Here is a 17,218-nt window from a genome sequence, read left to right as displayed (position 1 = left end):
CACTGTTGTTGTTTTTTTTTTTTTTTTTTTTTTTTTTTTACAAAAAAAGCCTGTAATCTTCTGTTATGTGTAGTATACTTGTACTACTTGAAAACGTCAGCTCTCCTTAAATTACAAGTATTTTTTTGGAATGCTTAGTTATTAGTCTGGCTTTGAAAATTGTACAATTTATACTAAGTTACATTATCAAAATTACTAGTAGAATTTATAATACATTTCTTTTTTAACTTATTTGTTAATTAGATGAGCTAGCAGTGGCTTGTGTAGAATCACACAATATACAAACAGAAAGAGATGTACACAAACTTAGGAATAGTGTTTGAAACATGTTAGGATGTCATTGCCATATCTGTCTGTGCTATATTTCTTTTTTCATTTGTGACCTGAGAGCACCACCTCATTAAGTCACTTGCTCAGAGTCGAGTAATAAGTAAATGTAGGTTAAAGGAATCTAACCTTGGATTATAGGATGATGTGTGTTGACAGCTTATTACCGTGATCTTCTATGCTGTACTGACAGAATAACCATTCATCTCCTCTGTTTATACTTCTCATGTTTTTAATATGTGATGGATTTTGTTTATAGATTTTTCAGAGCAGAGTTGTTAACACTCTTGAATGCCAGGATTGCCATAATACTGATGAATTGGTACAAGACTTTTCAGTAATAACACTTCCGGTAAAACCGTTTCTGGTAGGTATTATATTAATTATGCAAAGCAAAACTTCTCTGCACGATGTAATATCCTCATGTATTACTAACAGCTTTGGTATATGTTGTGTATTACTGTACAGTTTGATCACTTGCTGTCTTGACTAAGTATGCACTCAAAGTCCCTCAAATGGGACTGTGTAAAGAGTTCTAATTATGTTGCACAAAAACCCACTACTTCTCTTTATACCTACCTTTTCCTTGCAGACACAGACCTCCTTTTTAACAAAGATCCAGAAAGGCAGCTTAACTCTATGGGGCAAAGAGATGAAGCAGCTCTCACTGAGATCCAGGCAACTGGGGTTTGATTAGTGGCCCCAGCACTAGAGCCAAACAAAGAGGGGAAGGGCTGAAAGGGCATAGCCTGCTCACCTCTCCCAAGGGTAGGAGGAGTTTGTGTACACATGGGGGCCACACTAAGAGGTGCAGACTCTATTGTGGAGACTAGTAGGACCACTGCTTGTGCCCCAGAGGGAGGAAATGAACTGCTTGGAGAAGAGACTCTTTGCAAAATGACCATATTAATTCCACTATAAAGACAGTAAACAAAAAATAGGGACCTTATACTGTATCAAATCCTTCCTTACCTCTGCAGCCAGAAACACTATAGCCCAAACCCACCTAATCTCCACCCTGTTCTATGCTTCTGCTATCTATATTAATCTGTCTAATACCAACCTTACCAAACTCTCCACCTGTTATAATAACATAACCAGATTTGCTTCTGGTACCCCATTTAGAACACATCATTGTCACAACCTCAAACAGCTGGGATGGTTAGAACTACAGAACCAATTACTTATTCAACAACTTGTTATCACCCAAAAGATACTCTACTACCCTAAAAATACCCCATGCCTCACTAATCTCATCTCCCCTTACAAAAATCTTGCAACTCTACGCTCAGCAAATAAACTTCAAATCTCTTCCATTAAATCCAACAACAAAGCTGGGGACTCACTCTTCTCAAACACCATAGGAAAGAGCTGGAATCATCTTCCTTCTGAACTTTCCAACCTTACTTCTACTCTACTTTTTAAGAAGAATCTTAAAGAATATCTTAAATCCCACTGGCTTTGCCCCTGCTCCAACCCTGACTGGTATCTCTTTTGCCCCCTCCTGCTCTTTCTCAAAAAAAAAAATTTTTTTTTTACTTTATCTATCTTCTGTTTTAAATTTTGTTTTTACTCATAGTATTTGATTCTAGCCTAAATTTGCTAAATAACTCTGTATAACTCTACCTTTTAATGTTAATTTTGTAACAAATTTTAGTTTATTTTAATTATACTTCATTGTATTTCCTAGCCCGGTCAACAAATGTAAAATAAATAAAAAAATGTGAGGGGAAATGCTCTATGAATGGCCCAAGTGCTCCTCTTCCCAATGCCTAGCTGAGTTTTTATAATTAGGGATGGGGAGAAAATGGCAAAAAAGCAAACTTCCCCTGATAGCTGTCTAAATGATGGACATTAAGATCAAGAAAGCCTATAAATAGGATAATTGTTTAAGCATAGAGGGAACACACTGATACACACAGATGTGCACCTGGGCTAACTATGTTGTAGGCATCTAGCTAGAGCCTAAATAGGACTTAGAAAAAGCTGCTAACTAAACAGGCGAAACATCTTAAATAGGTGTCACAGTGCTACAGTGGTTATCATTGCTACCTCTTAGTACAGAGTTGTCTGGTTTGATTCCCATTTGCTGTGGTTCCCCTCTCTATAGAGTTTGCATGTATTGTCTTTTTTTTTTTTTTTTTTATAAGGGTCTGTGGTTTTCTTTGATGTCTAAATGCATACCAATAAATGAACTCATAATTAACTAAATTTCCCATTGTTCTGTGCGTGTGTGTGTGTGTGTGTATCTTTGTCTGGTGTTTTTATGCATCCTGCAGTTGACTGTGGTACTGTCCATAATTATAGGTTCATAGGTTCATAGGTAGGTACTAGGCTATTGGCCCTAGGGCCTATACAAGCCTAGCCAAAAAAGGTACCCTGGCTTTCGCCACCCACGAAAATTATTTTCCTGTGCCCCTGTCAAGCAGAACTACAGAAGTGATCCCCGAGGTGAATTTCCTATTACCCATCCAATCATCAAGATTTTTCTTGAAGAGTGCTAATGACAAGCTCTGTTTGACATAGATAAATAGTCTGCCCAGAGTATGGGCAGTCGCTGGGACAGGAAACTATCCCACCAGCATGTTCTGTTTATTGTGGTGACAAGGTTTAGGTCCTTAGAGCATGTAGCTCAGAGGGATTCGGATTTCTTTAAGTGGAGCATGTCCAACAGCTCTGGGTTTGACATAGCTTTGTATGTTAGGCTGAGATCGCCTCTGAGTAGGCGATATGCGACGGAGTAAAGTTGGAGTTTTTTTGAGTCAGTCTGCATAAGGCATCTGTATGAGGCCAGTAATCCTCTTTGTGAGGTATTTTTGCGGCTTTCCAGTTGTTGTAGATGTCTTGTGAGGTACATACCAAAAGAGGCGTTGTACTCCACAATGGTAATGAGTGATGAGTAGAGGGGAACAATGACCTCTTTTTGTCTGGATGAGAAACCTTTTGTGATGAGGTGTGCAACATAAAAGGATTTCCTGACCACTGTGGTGATGTGATTATCAAAGGAGAGACTACTGTCCACCTGTGTCCCAAGGTCTCATCCCACTTTCGGTGTTAAGTAGAATACCGCCTATGTGGTAGTTCAAGGGTACAGAGTTTTTACCAAAGGAGATGACAATGCACTTTTTGGCATTGAGCTTTAGACCATGGCTTTGACACCAGGCATCTGTCTCAGTGAAACCCTTTTGTAGGATGTCCACATCATTAGGAGTTTCGATTATGGTTCCTAGTTTGCAGTCATCTGCAAATTTAGTTAGCCAAAGACCTTCTGTGTTAGCCTGTACCTCAGAGAAGTAGATACCAAACAGGAGAGGACCCAGGACTGTATCCTGTGGCACTCCACTTGTCACTGGTCAGAAGTCTGACTTGGAGTCTGCTACTTTTACAGTATGGGTTCTGTCAGAAAGCCAGTTGGCAACCCATCTTGTGACATAGGGATTTATACCTAGTTTACTGAGTTTATCTATAATTCCAGAGTGGGGGATGGTGTCGAACGCCTTGGCGAGATCTAGATAGGCTGTGTGAACCACCTTACCCACATCTATGGCTTTACTGACTGCTTCAAAGAAGTCTATCAGGTTTAGGAGACATGATCTGCTTTTACAAAGCCGAACTGTGTGCGGTCCAGAGTTTAGAGATCTCCAATCTCCATGCCTTTATCCTCTTGTTTGCTGGGAAAGAGTGCTGGTGCCATACAGTCCTTAACAGGATAAATTGAAAATGAATGAATAAATCATTTAATGAAATGCCCATGAATTAAGGTGTTTGGGCAAGATAAACATTTCCCTCACATTTGTACACAGTATATGATGCTTCCTGTCTGTAAGATTGCAACATAAAACTTTGAAATTTGTCACCAGTTTAAACCCTCCCCCATGTAAGTACTAACTGTTACATTCCTGTGTGACTGCCTGATTGGGTTTAGTACATCCCCAGACTCCATCCCTTGCCTAATTAGGCTTAGTACATCCCCAGAACCCATCTCCTGCCTAATTGGCCTTAGTAAAACTCCAGACCCCATCCCCTGCCTAATTGACTTTAGTACATCCCCAGACCCTATCTCCTGCCTAATTAGCCTTACTAAAACCCCTAGACCCCAACCCCTGCCTAATCAGACTTAGTACATCTCCAGACCCCACCCCCTACCTAAGTGGCATTAGTACATTCCCAGACCCATCCCCTGCCTAATCTGGCTTACTATACCCCACAGACCCCATCCCCTGCCTAATCAGCCTTAGTACATCCCCAGACCCCATCCCCTGCCTAATTGGCATTAGTACATCCCCTGCCTAATGGGCCTTACATCCCCAGAACCCATCCCCATCATTACTAGCTGATTGTGGCCACTTATTAATTAAGGTGAAAGTATTCCCCTTGTGCTATCACTTAGGACTCAGTAGTAGAATCTTAAGTGTTTCTGCAATCCTGCTAGTCATACCTGTCATCTCTACCTCATTATGAGGAGCGATCCTCATTTGAGTTGTAAAAATAAATTATTTAATGAAATGCCCATGAATTAAGGTGTTTGAGCAAGATAAACATTTCCCTCACATTTGTACAGTCTGTGATGCTTCCTGTCTGTAAGATTGCAACATAAAACTTTGAACTATGTCACCAGTTTAAACCCTCCCCCATGTAAATACTAACTGTTACATTCCTGTGTGACTGCCTGATTGAGCTTAGTACAGCCCCAGACCCCATCCCCTGCCTAATTAGGCTTAGTACATCACCAGAACCCATCTTCTGCCTAATTGGACTTAGTAAATCTCCAGACCCCATCCCCTGCCTAATTGACTGTAGTACATCCCCAGACCCTATCTCCTGCCTAATTAGCCTTAGTAAAACCCCAGACCCCATCCCCTGCCTAATCAGGCTTAGTACATCTCCAGACCCCATCCCCTACCAAGTGGCATTAGTACATCCCCAGAACCATCCCCTGCCTAGTCGGGCTTACTACACCCCACAAACTCCATCCCCTGCCTAATCAGCCTTAGTACATCCCCAGACCCCTTCCTCTTGCCTAATTGGCATTAGTACATCCCCTGCCTAATGGGCCTTACATCCCCAGAACCCATCCCCATCATTACTAGTTGGTTGTGGCCACTTATTAATTAAGGTGAAAGTTTTTCCCTTGTGCTATCACTTAGGACTCAGTAGTAGAATCTTAAGTGTTTCTGCAATCCTGCTATTCATACCTGTCATCTCTACCTCATTATGAGGAACGATCCTCATTTGGATTGTAAAAATTGCATGTTCCACGCTGTTCCACATTGAAAGGGTTTGACATACATTCATTGTTAAGAATTTTTTAAATAAATATGCATGGTAAATAAAATTGAATATGGTTAAATCATATGAATTTCATCAAAATAACTTTTTTAAGTAGGAATTACCTAATTCTTATCAGGGATAATATATAATTATCGACCATGGGATGGGTAAAGCCAGTCTATAACCAAATGGGATAGGTTATTTCAAGCACAGAAAGGGAAACCAATTAAGCTTAAAATGTCCCGCAAGGGGAGCTAGATTAGCACTTGATCCTATAAACCTATGGAAGGAACAGTTAATGACCATGCTGTGAGTTTTGTTATTGAAGTCATTAATAAGTGTTTCACATTGTCAGAGGTAGTGTTCCACATGGAAGGTTGAGAGTTTTACTGCTGTGCTTTGCTGCATAGATGGGATTTAATTAACATGAGCAACATTAATTGATAACAGATTATGTAGATACACTGTGACACAAATGTACATTATGAAATAATCTAACTTTATATGATGAATAGTACTTAAAAAGGTAAACTATCAAGAAAATTATATGAACCCAAAACAATATTTGAAAAGGAATATATTTTTGCATATATGTTTGAAGTACAGTCTGCCTTGGCACATAACAAGTGCAGTGATCTTATACTGATGTGAAAGGACGATCACATTATCTCTGTAGGTCCATATAGACCTTCCCTTTCCTTACAGACTTAGTTCCGCTTTTTCATTAAGAATCATTAAAGGCTAGAGATGGGCTGATTACATAAGCCTGATAGGGATCCCGTTTGTACACTCGGGTAACATAACTGGGCAAGGACCATGGAAGTTACGTGGCAGTTGGGTAAGGGTTATGACTATTATGGTACAGGATGTTATTCCCACAGCCTTCATTTGCCTACTGTATGACCCTGAGCAATATACTTTATTTATGTATGTATGTATATATGTATATATCTATATATTGATTGATTGGCCGGGATGGTCTGACTGGGCACTCAAGCCCATTTTCAGAGGAGGCCCGGGGAGAAAAGTACATTAAAGTTATTTTACAGTGAAAAAATAATTGGTTTCTTAACAGTAGAAGTGGGGTTTTAGAATCATCCAGTGTGTAATAAAATCAAGACCGAGATTAATACAGTTTTATTTCTGTAGAAGTGTTATGCAGTAATAAATAGGTTGCATTTACATATGCAGCAATATACAAATTTAATTTGGATAAGAGGGAAGAAAAGCAATATACAATTATATATAGATGGGATTTTTTTTACATTTACAGGATAAGGGATGAGAGATAGAAAGTTAGGGTTTGGCAATAGTCTAGAGATCTGAGGGAGAGAGTGAGAGAGTAAGGGTATGAACAAGAATAGTCAGGAGGAGTCTAGGTGCTATTTTAGATTGTGCTTATAGCTAGATGCACAGCTGTCCTGTTTTAGTTGGATAGGCAGGGAGTTCCACTGTCTGGTGACATAGGGTGGGTATAGTGAGTCTCTGGCTGTATTATGGGATTTGAAAGTTATTAGTAGGCTCTGATTACCTGAGCGAAGGTAACACGGGGGAGAGTAGTTTTTGAGACTGTTTTATAGGGAAGGACATGTGTGTGGTCTGTGTATTATTTTGTGGACAATTTGAAGTTGAGTGAGTGAAGGTGATTGGGTAGTTTTAGCCAGTTGAGCTTCTTTAATGTTAAGTAGTGGTGTGTATAGTAAAATGTATTAGCGTTAAGCAGTGGTGTGTACAGTAGGATGCATTAGTGTTAAGCAGTGGTGTGTACAGTAGGATGTTTTAGTGTTAAGCAGTGGTGTGTATGGTAGGATGCATTAGTGTTAAGCAGTGGTGTGTACAGTAGGATGCATTAATGTTAAGCAGTGGTGCGGTATGGTAAGATGCATTAGTGTTAAACAGTGATGTGTACAGTAGGATGCATTATTGTTAAGCAGTGGTGTGTGCAGTAAGGTGTGTACAGTAGGATGCATTATTGTTAAGCAATGGTGCTTACGGCAAGATACATTAGTGTTAAGCAGTGGTGTGTACAGTAGGATGCATTAGTGTTAAGCAGTGGTGCGTGTACGGCCAGATGCATTAGTGTTAAGCAAGTGGTGTGTACAATAAGATGCATTAGTGTTAAGCACTGGTGTGTACAGTAGGATGCGTTAGTGTTAAGCAGCGGTATGTACAGTAGGATGCATTAGCGTTAAGCAACAGTATGTACAGTAGGGTACATTAATGTTAAGCAGCGGTACGTACAGTAGGGTACATTAGTGTTATGCAGTGGTATGTATGGTATGATTCATTAGTGTTCAGCAGTGTTGTGTACGGTAGGTTGCATTAGTGTTAAGCAGTGGTGTGTACAGTAGGATGCATTAGCTGCAAACTTGGCTATTTTGTTAAAGCTGCCTCTAATTTTTTTAGTTGGGAGGTTTGAATGTTGGTTATTATGGGTGCTGCATAGTGAAGGGAGGGGAGAAGGTAGGATGATGCTAAGGATTTTCTTGATGAGTTTGTGACACAGGAGTTATTTCAGTGGAGGAAGCCCGGTTTTTGATGAGTTTTCTTGATGGCCTGGATGATATTCAGGTCAGATTTTAGATACATGGCTATTATGACTCCTAGTAGTTTGCAATTTGTTACAGTTTATATGACAATAGTGTTTGTTGAAGTAATATTAAAGGGTGTACAGGATTTTGAAAGAGATATTGGTGTGAAATGCATTAATTTTATTTTGTTTTTGTTTTTTTTTTGTTTGTTTTTTTTGGCATTTAGGATTTGCTAATGAGTCTTCATCCATAAATCTATGAAAGTGAAGGAGTCTTGCGTCATTTGTGGATGGGTTGAGGCTCAGTGGGTGATGGTGGCATTGTTTGTATATTGCACTAAGGTGTCAGGTTTGCTGGTTGTGTGCAGGTTGTTTGTAAAAACATTGAAAGATGCTGGACCTAGAATTGAACCATGTGGTACATCAGCAGAAATAGGGAAGAAGGGGGATAGGTCCGGATTCCATTTTGTGGCCTGTTGTCTGTTGGAGCGATAGCTACAGATCCAAATAAGAGCTGAATGAGACAGTGATGGGGAAGATAGTTCATTGATTAGGAGGTCAAATGGTTTTGATAGAGTCAGAACAAGGAGGATATTAGGTTACTATTGTTTCTGTTGGTATTTATGGTTTCAGAGATACTAAGCAGAGCTGCTATTGTGCTGTGGTGTGGCCAGAAGCCATGTTGTATAGGGGAGAGTAGTTTGTTGTTTATGAGATGGGTTAGGAGTTGGAATTGAATGCTTCTTTCTAAGATTTTGGACAGAGGGGAGAAAAGTGCAATGAGGCAGTAGATGGAGAGCTCTGTAGCTGATCCACCTTTGTGAAGTGGTACAGTATGTGATTTTTTTCAGATAGTAGGTACATAGTTTTCTGTGATAGACCTATTTATGAGTATTGAGATATAGGGTATGCTAGGACATCGGCAGCTGACTTAAGGTACTTGGATGGGAGTTTGTCAGCAGCAGGCGCGGTGGCTTTCAGCTTTTGAAGGTAATTTTTAATAACTAGGTAGGTATTTGGTGGAAAAAAAAGACGGGTGTTGTGAGTATTGTTGGTGGGGACAGAGAGATGGGAGGGTTGATTAGCTTTTAGCAGAGACAGGACAGATTGAATGAAATGTGTTGAATTGGGTGGCTGTAGTGTCTATGTTGTCATTTGTGATAGGAGATGGGGTGGTGGTTTGACCAGGGTATAGTAGTGTTTTTATGGTTGTCCAGAATTGCTTGGGGTTGTGGTGATGTTTGCCTTGAAGTGAGTGAAAGAATGCAGTTGTAACTAGTTTGACCTGTTGTGTACATCAATTTCTAAGCTGTCTAAAATTTGCCACTTGTGTTGTGTTCTGTCTTTATACCATGTCTTCCAGGCTTCTCTATGTTTAGCATGAGCTTTTTATTTTCTTTGTTGAGTCGTGGAGCAGTTATTTTGGTTCTTTTTGTTCTTATGGGACCTAACTCATTTAGTATGTTAAGAAATGTTTTATTGAAATAGCCAACAGCATCTTCTTGTGGTATTTTTTTTTTTTTTTTTTTTTTTTGTTAGAGTATTCCAGTTGTATTGAGAGCGGTAGTTTATAAAGCTGTCTTTGTTAAAAAAGGAGAGTCTACTTTCTTTTTCTGTATGTTGAGGGTGTGATTTAGTTTCACTTGTAAATGTGGGGAGATAGTCACTGATGTTGCCTGGGAGAGTGCCAAAGGTGTGAGGGTGAGGTGCTAAGGATCCAGTGTAGTAGTCAGTGCCTGTTGCTGTGCTGGTTAATTCTAGTGGATGAGGTGATTACTTTAGTGAAATTACAGGCAATAAAATTGTATTGAAGTATTGAGGTAAAAGAAGAGACTGCATGTATTATGAGTGTGCAAACTACAGAGGTGTGTGAGACAGGCAGTAGACTGAGGTATGAAAAAGAAAATTTGGGAAAATGAAAAAAAAAAAGTTTTCTTAACTACTTTTAAAGCTAACCACATTTAATGCTTGTCACTTAACAAGACATTGCAGCTGGGTTTCTGCAGTTGACCTTACTGGTTAACAGAAGGGTATTTATTTACCTCGAGTCTTAAACAGAAGCAAGAAAAATTAGTAATTTAGTGAAAGAAAATTTTTACGTGGACTGGAATGGTGGTTCATTCATTACATATTTTAAGTGCTTGGCTGATAGGTCTGCAGTCTATTGAAAGACAGCTGGATTTTGTCAAAGCTACATATAATTAATGTCATACCAGAAGAAGGATGAATGACCAAATCAGCATCCGATATAGGATGAATGACCAGTACTGTACCCCAGGAAGGATGGATGACCAAATTCGTAATCCATTCGTACAAAAAAGCTTGACGAATAAGGACATAACTCAAGACAGATAGATGACCAGTACATAACTCCCAAGAAGGAAACATGACCAGTACCAGAGTTCTGGAAGGAAGAATGCCCAGTACTATAACTCAAGAGCAAAATCACTTAATGCAGTTGCCACAGAGCCCTAGATGGAGGATTCTGTTCCAGAGACAGAGCTGCCTGTTGAACTTAAAATCCAGCAGAATTACAAGGTCACTCTGCTGAGTACAGACTCCCCCAATTTGTGAAAGTGTAAAAGAAACAGAAAGGAAAGGGAAAAGTATACCCTACCAACTAATGTGGTTATATTAGTGCATGGTATTGTACTGTGCAGTGAGAAGTGCCACTTCTTGGGAAAGTAAGAAATTATGTCCTCTAACAGGACAGATTTTCTGATGATCTCCAGAGGCTACCTTGTTTGTTTCCCAAGACTCAAAAACTCTTTGTGTTATAGATGAAATAAATCACTATGGATGTCTGAAAGGGGGAAAGGCAGGGCGCATGCAGCTGGTAAGACTGTCTTCCAAATCAAAGTACTGTTGAAATAATTTTTCTGTAGCAAACTGTGAATTCTTTGTAATATTTTATGATTTGTTTTCTTATCTGTAAATCTGAAATGTGTATAAGACTGGCATATTTAACACTGCTTTGCATATGTATGTATGTGCATCCCATTGGATAAATGTGTGTAAAATATTTGCAAAGCAAGTAAATGGAAAAGCTACAACTATCTGTATTTATTTCAAGTGCATAAAATGAAGTTCTGCATTGGCATAAAACACAGATGTAAGATCCAGTTATGGTGACTTCATTGGAGTTTCTGACAGGCTTACATCTTGAGACTGAAGCTTAGGTAATAGGCATTGTGTCTTGGAACTGGAGTGTGGTGTGCAGATACAGGTGGTAAGAAAGAAAATTAAAAAACAAAACAAAACATCAAAGGACATCCAGATGTGCATCACAGATTTCTGTATCAATTATTAAGAGCACCAAAATGCTTTTAGGGCATGATATCACAATCTGCGTTGATCATGTATAGGTAAACAGCAAGATTCTGATAATGGGAGCTACATCATGGCCTTATACAGGTGCTAACTACTGACCTTGTAGCTTCAGGTCACTTAGTAGCAGGTTTGATTCATTTGGGAGGCATTGTGTTGTAGAAGGACTGTTTTTGTATATATGTGAAGACCCCTGACTAAGAGGTAAAACTGGAACATTTCATGTTTCCAAGAAACAGTCACACATGGCATCAGCCTGATCTACTCTGCCATGGCTGTGATGGTTCTGCCCTCTGCTTCCATGATGGTCGTCCACATATATGCTGGGGTTTGACAGTGACACAGCAATTTCACGGGGAGGGTGATAACCATTTCTCCATTGTGACCAGTACTCATCCCCCTGTGTGTGTCCCTGCCTATTGGAGCTACCGGCAGACCCAGATGTTTGTCTAGTATGGATTGTTGCCTGCTCCTATGTGATAGTTGTCCTTTCTGTTTGTGTTTACTGGGTGTTCTCAGGCATACAGGCTGTGTCCATGGAATGTGTAGAGGATGCAGTGGTGACATTCCGAATCCAGCACATACACCATAATACCCTCAGAACCAGCTTATGCCCACCGTCATCCTCAAAGGCATCAGATCCCCTGATCTAATCCGACCTAAGGTGGTAGTAGTTCCACAGTGCTGGTGCCCAATAAAGGATCACCTGTAGACTCAGCAGAGTACAACAACCTGAGTAACTAAATCCTATTAGCATACTTATACTATTAAATGAGGTGTTAAAATAGTAGCTCACCAGTAACATGCAGGTAATGTCAGTACTCTGAGCAAAGGGATTGTGTTACTGCAATCTCTGAAGTTCCTATATAACCCAAACAGACAACATTAGCAACTACACCAAAGAGGGGTGGTTGTAGAGAACCAAGTTGTGCTGCTAAAGAAAAATAGCTGCATAAACCTGGGCTGTTTTTGGTAGGTATTCTAGGTACCTAGTGAAACTCTGCCCCAACATCTAGCACCATATTGAGAGACCTGTGTGGGACATCAGTACCATGTAGGGACACTAGAATCTTCATTTCTTTCAGAGGTGGCTTAATCAATAGTCTTTCACCCATCAACCTACCTTACTGTACCCGGAGGATAGCAGGTTGTTGTGCATTGTGAATAATATCACTGGCCCTACTTTGGACCATTGCAAATGACCACTCCTGGCCACCAACATTGTTTATATCCATCACCATGTCTTTCAGGCACAGACATGTTAGGCCCTATTGGCAGCATCCAAGAAGATGACGGAGGCCCTAGATGAATACCATTTGCAGCATCTGACGACGTAGACTTTCTCTTTGTTTTGTCAGTAGACCCTTCAGTGTGCTTGTTGTTAGCATTTCATTTTTACATTGATCTGTAGTTATGGAAAGCACTGGTATGAACATCGCAAATGTGAGTAGCCCACAAATCCTCTTCTAACAATGTTCTCTCACAAGCACATACATCATGCAGCCTGTGTGTCTGACATTCCCATATGTATTTAACCAGGCTGTGCATCAAATAACTTTAAATAAAAGTCATGACCAAAATGCTACTTCAGTACAACAGCTGTACCATTTCAACTCTTCAGGATAACATTAGTGCGATCTGGCCTCGTGAGAAACACTTTGCAAATGTGGAGAAAATACACAGCTGAAGAGGCAGTTTGTTTAACCCACAAGTATTACAACTCCAGGCTAAATGACTAGCATAGGTAATCTGAAGAAGTGCAAATGGGTGTGTTTCCTCTTAAGCTTCACTATTCTCTGCAGAGCTATTACCACTAGTACAAGTACCACTCTCAGTTCACTTTTGTTTTATAATCACTGGAAAGTATTGTTACTGCTTTAAATGTGACTGACTAGTTTAAAGTAGGTTCTGAAATTAAGCGAGAAAAGTTGAGGCTTATCTTGTTTTTGGGTTAAACAGGTGTTCTGATTGAGACAAATGAAAAGCTGTGTAATGATACAGGTGCTCCATGGTTTCTTCCCTAACATGATGAAACTTAGTGCTTTCCATCTTGCTTAGGAGTCTGTGTGCAAGGATTATACAAATGAGTGCTCACTGCAGATATCTTTCTGGATCTGTCAGTTTCCACATTATGCATACTGGCAAAATTCCATGCTATGTTCTCAACAGCATCGCGTGCACATCTTGGCATCTGCAGGCAGCACTTCAGCTGCGTGGTTCAGTTTATGACTATGGGGGCATATCTGTAATTCCACACAATGCATACTGAGGAGGTGTCACTGTAGTACATAGTCTGATACTAACGTATGCCAAGCAGTTAGGCTGCCACGTTTCACACCTCAAACTGGAAGGTTAAAACATGGTTATGCATTACTTATAGGTTCAGATTCATAGGTGAGTATTAGTTTAATGACCCAAGGGTCCTTTTTAAGTCTTGCTCTGCTTCCCAAGGTAAGAATTAAACTGTGTACCTTGTGTCTGTAAGGTAAACACCTTAACCATTATGTCGGACCACAACCTGAAAAATAAAATTAGCAGATTCATAGGTAATAACTTGGCAGCTGCCATTGTGGGTCATTTTAAGCCTATCATTTCCCTTAAAGGTGAGGATCACACCCTGTTCCTTGTGTCTTTCAGGTAAGTACCTTAACCATTATGCCAACTCACAATCCTTTATGTTGGGATTTTCCACCACAGGTCACACACCTGACCTGCGTCACATTGCAGAACAGTTGGCTCACCTGAAAATGGGTGTCACCACAAATTTCCTACCATTTCTTTCTGCAGCTTGTGATAGTTATCACAGTGGCATTTGAGGGAGCAATACTGGTGAATCCAGAGCACAAAGGAGGTATGCTGAAGTGACCAAAATATTCATCCATCTGCTGCATGAGACCTACAGGGCAAGTCTTCTGAATGAGGGATATCAAGGTCCTTGATATAATGCAGAGTCTTGGAACAGTTTGATCCAAGAACTGTTATGTGAAACAGGAATTTTCCATGATGGTGAATAAATAATGTTGCCACTATTACAGTGACTAAGAGTCATTATCCTGTCCTTCTGGGAGACTAAAATGGGGGTGCAGCTAGCACCTTTGCATTTTAACTAATCCTGGGCTGTCTCAATCAAACTGCCATTGTCTGCCATGCAAATGGCTAACAAAGTCCCATTTCTTTCTCATCAGTCCTGAAAGTAATTGCAGAGTGCATGCAGCTATCTGCACAGGAGGAGACTGGAGTGCCTCAGAAAGTGCGGAGTGAGTATACCTGTTACATACTTTAGAGGTGTGTAAGTTAACAATCTTGTCAATTTCTATAGCTGTAGTCAGGGTAGGTATGGGTTTTACACAGGGTTGCTACCTTATCAAGTGTGCAGTGTGATCATTTATCTTTGAAAACATATAATCTGACAGTACTGACCATAAGTACAAGCAGTTACAAGGACTGTAGTTAAATATGTACCCTTCAAACAGGATCATTGTTATAGAATGTCACTTGCTTTTATCTATCCTATACTGTTAATATGTTTCAGTTGCAAGGGTAATGGTTTAATGCCAGTGCTATATAAATGTGAAGAACCCTTTGTTGTCTCAATAGCTCTGGACATTTGCTATTTTACCTGTTATTTTGCAGAGTGCATTTGCCCTTAATCGGAGTGTTCTGCGTAAAGGGGGACAGGTGCTAATCCATACCTTGTTGGCAGTTAGGTTGTACACTCAGCACTAGGGGTTGATGATGATTTATATGTCCATGGGTATATGCTGCTGTGGGCTTATACATGTAGTTTTACATGTTAAGGTGCTGCTGTTGGCTGGTGGATTCAGGTCCCCCGTACTAGACTATGTTGACATCTTTGGTGGTTTGCCTTTGTGTTTGTTGTGCTTCACAGTGCTACAAATAGTACATGTCCTGGAAAATTATGTGACAGCTACAGTGTCCATGTCACTGGTACACTTCCCACATCTGTTTTAATAATCTGCCTGGGCTGATGACACTGTGCATGTAGCTCAGCAGTTTCAGCCTTTCACTCATGCATTGTATATGCTGATGGCTACACTTTCTCTTCCCAGCCCCTGATCACGTGTTGTGGCATTGCACACATTTTCCAGTGGGTGTTTAATTGTTTTTCTGACCTTAGCATGAGCTGCATACATTCTTTCATTCTTCACGGATATGTATCCTAGAGAATACCCCATCTCTGGAATATGCTCCCCATCCATGTGAAGCAGACTTCCTCCCTAACCCAATTCAAGTTTAGCTCTCTAACCCAGTTCAAGTGTAATTTGTACAATTGGATAGGGGACAGGAAAGTCATCCATAGCTTAGCACCAATGTCTCTAATGGACACAGGCAACCTGTAAATGGTTCATCTCCCAGGCCCCTGCTTACATTTTTCAAGGGTGCCAGAACGTGTCAGAGATTTGGGATGCATGAGTAGCCTTAAAAAGGCCCTTGTGGTCATTTGTCTAGTAAATACCTATGAACCTATGAACTTGTGTGACACTCAATATTAATATGTATCTTACTGGAGTCTCTGCTTAAACTGCAGATGTAACTCATCATGTAAAAGACATTACCTTTCAGTTTGCATATGGTGATGGCTGGGGGTTCAAGTCCCATATCAGTTTTATATATTGCAACATCATTGTTACTGTGGAGTGGCTGTTTCTTGACTGTTGCATTATAGTAAAAGTAACGTAGTCTGAGTAAGGTTATGTTTTGGTGGCACTTTTTTCTTTGTATTGTACTTCTCTCCTGAACCTCTGACCGTCTTTTCTGTTATATTTACTTGTGCTTCTATCTTAATTCTGTTCATGTATGTTACATTTATATGCAGCATCATCCAGAGCAGCACCCATTCCACCATCGAGCACACCACTACCACTAAAACCATTGTCATTGGTATCCTTATCTGCCATTGTCACCTCCACACCACTGACAGCACCTGCAGCTGCCACTGTCAGCAGCTCTGCTAAGGTAGATGCTGTTGTACAATGTGCATGTCACAGAGAAAGTGGAGGTGACACCCATGTCACCTGGAAGCAGTTGAAGGAAATATTGGAGGGCTTATAGACAGGCAACTGAATGCCCACATCAGCTGCATAGATATCCTCCTGTAGTGGCTCATTGAGTTGCTTCTCTGCCCTGCAGTAGTTCTGCCATCCAAGCCAGGTTCAGTGGTGAGAAAGCCCAGTGATGACTAAGTTGCCACCATATTGCAGTCGTCAGGGACTGGAGCTGCATATCCCATCCTGTCCCTGTCCTGATGTTCCTTTCCCTTTTATGTCTTTTCCTGCCTGTTTGTTGTCCAGTACTTTCTATCACCGTTGTCCTGCCCCTGTTTCCATTGTCTCCTTCTTCATTGTTCCCCATCCTTCATTGCATCAGCACCTCCCTTGTCAGTCTCTCCCATCTTCTGTGCTTGTTTGTGTGCCATGCAATGTACCCTAACACTTTTAAGTTACTCTTGCTTAATCTACTACCTTCCCCAACTTGCCTTCTCTTCATATATATAAAAACAGGCACTTGATTCACAAAAATTCCCCTCATTTCTCATCTCCGTTCTACTCATGCCTTAATAGTTTACTTTATTCTCTGCCCTCTGTATGCTTCACCCTTCTCACCACTTTCTTATATTCCCATTTCCAAGCTTTATTTTGGTCATAAAAATAGATCAGCATCCATGTATCATGCCCCTTGAAGACTTCCATATACCTTCTTCTTGTCACTGTATTGTGCACGGGATCATGCAGAGTGCCATTG

General features: G+C 40.4%; 1 protein-coding gene across 4 annotated transcripts in view; it reads left to right on the top strand.

Annotated features, from left to right (window-relative positions):
* The window catches only part of LOC122798823 (ubiquitin carboxyl-terminal hydrolase 2-like), a 1,648,319-nt gene that overhangs the window by 707,190 nt on the left and 923,911 nt on the right, over window positions 1-17,218 (top strand). For all 4 annotated transcript variants that reach the window (XM_044067950.1, XM_044067948.1, XM_044067949.1 and 1 more), the window contains one exon: window positions 587-694. In XM_044067950.1, the coding sequence (XP_043923885.1) occupies window positions 587-694 (108 nt within the window). The remainder of the gene's footprint in view (window positions 1-586; window positions 695-17,218) is intronic.

The sequence above is a fragment of the Protopterus annectens genome, chromosome 3.part1 (genome assembly GCF_019279795.1).
Source record: "Protopterus annectens isolate FY-2018-M chromosome 3.part1, PAN1.0, whole genome shotgun sequence".
Taxonomy (NCBI): Eukaryota; Metazoa; Chordata; order Ceratodontiformes; family Protopteridae; genus Protopterus; species Protopterus annectens.
Note: the sequence above shows the minus strand (reverse complement) of the source record. Positions and strands in the feature narration are given on the sequence as shown.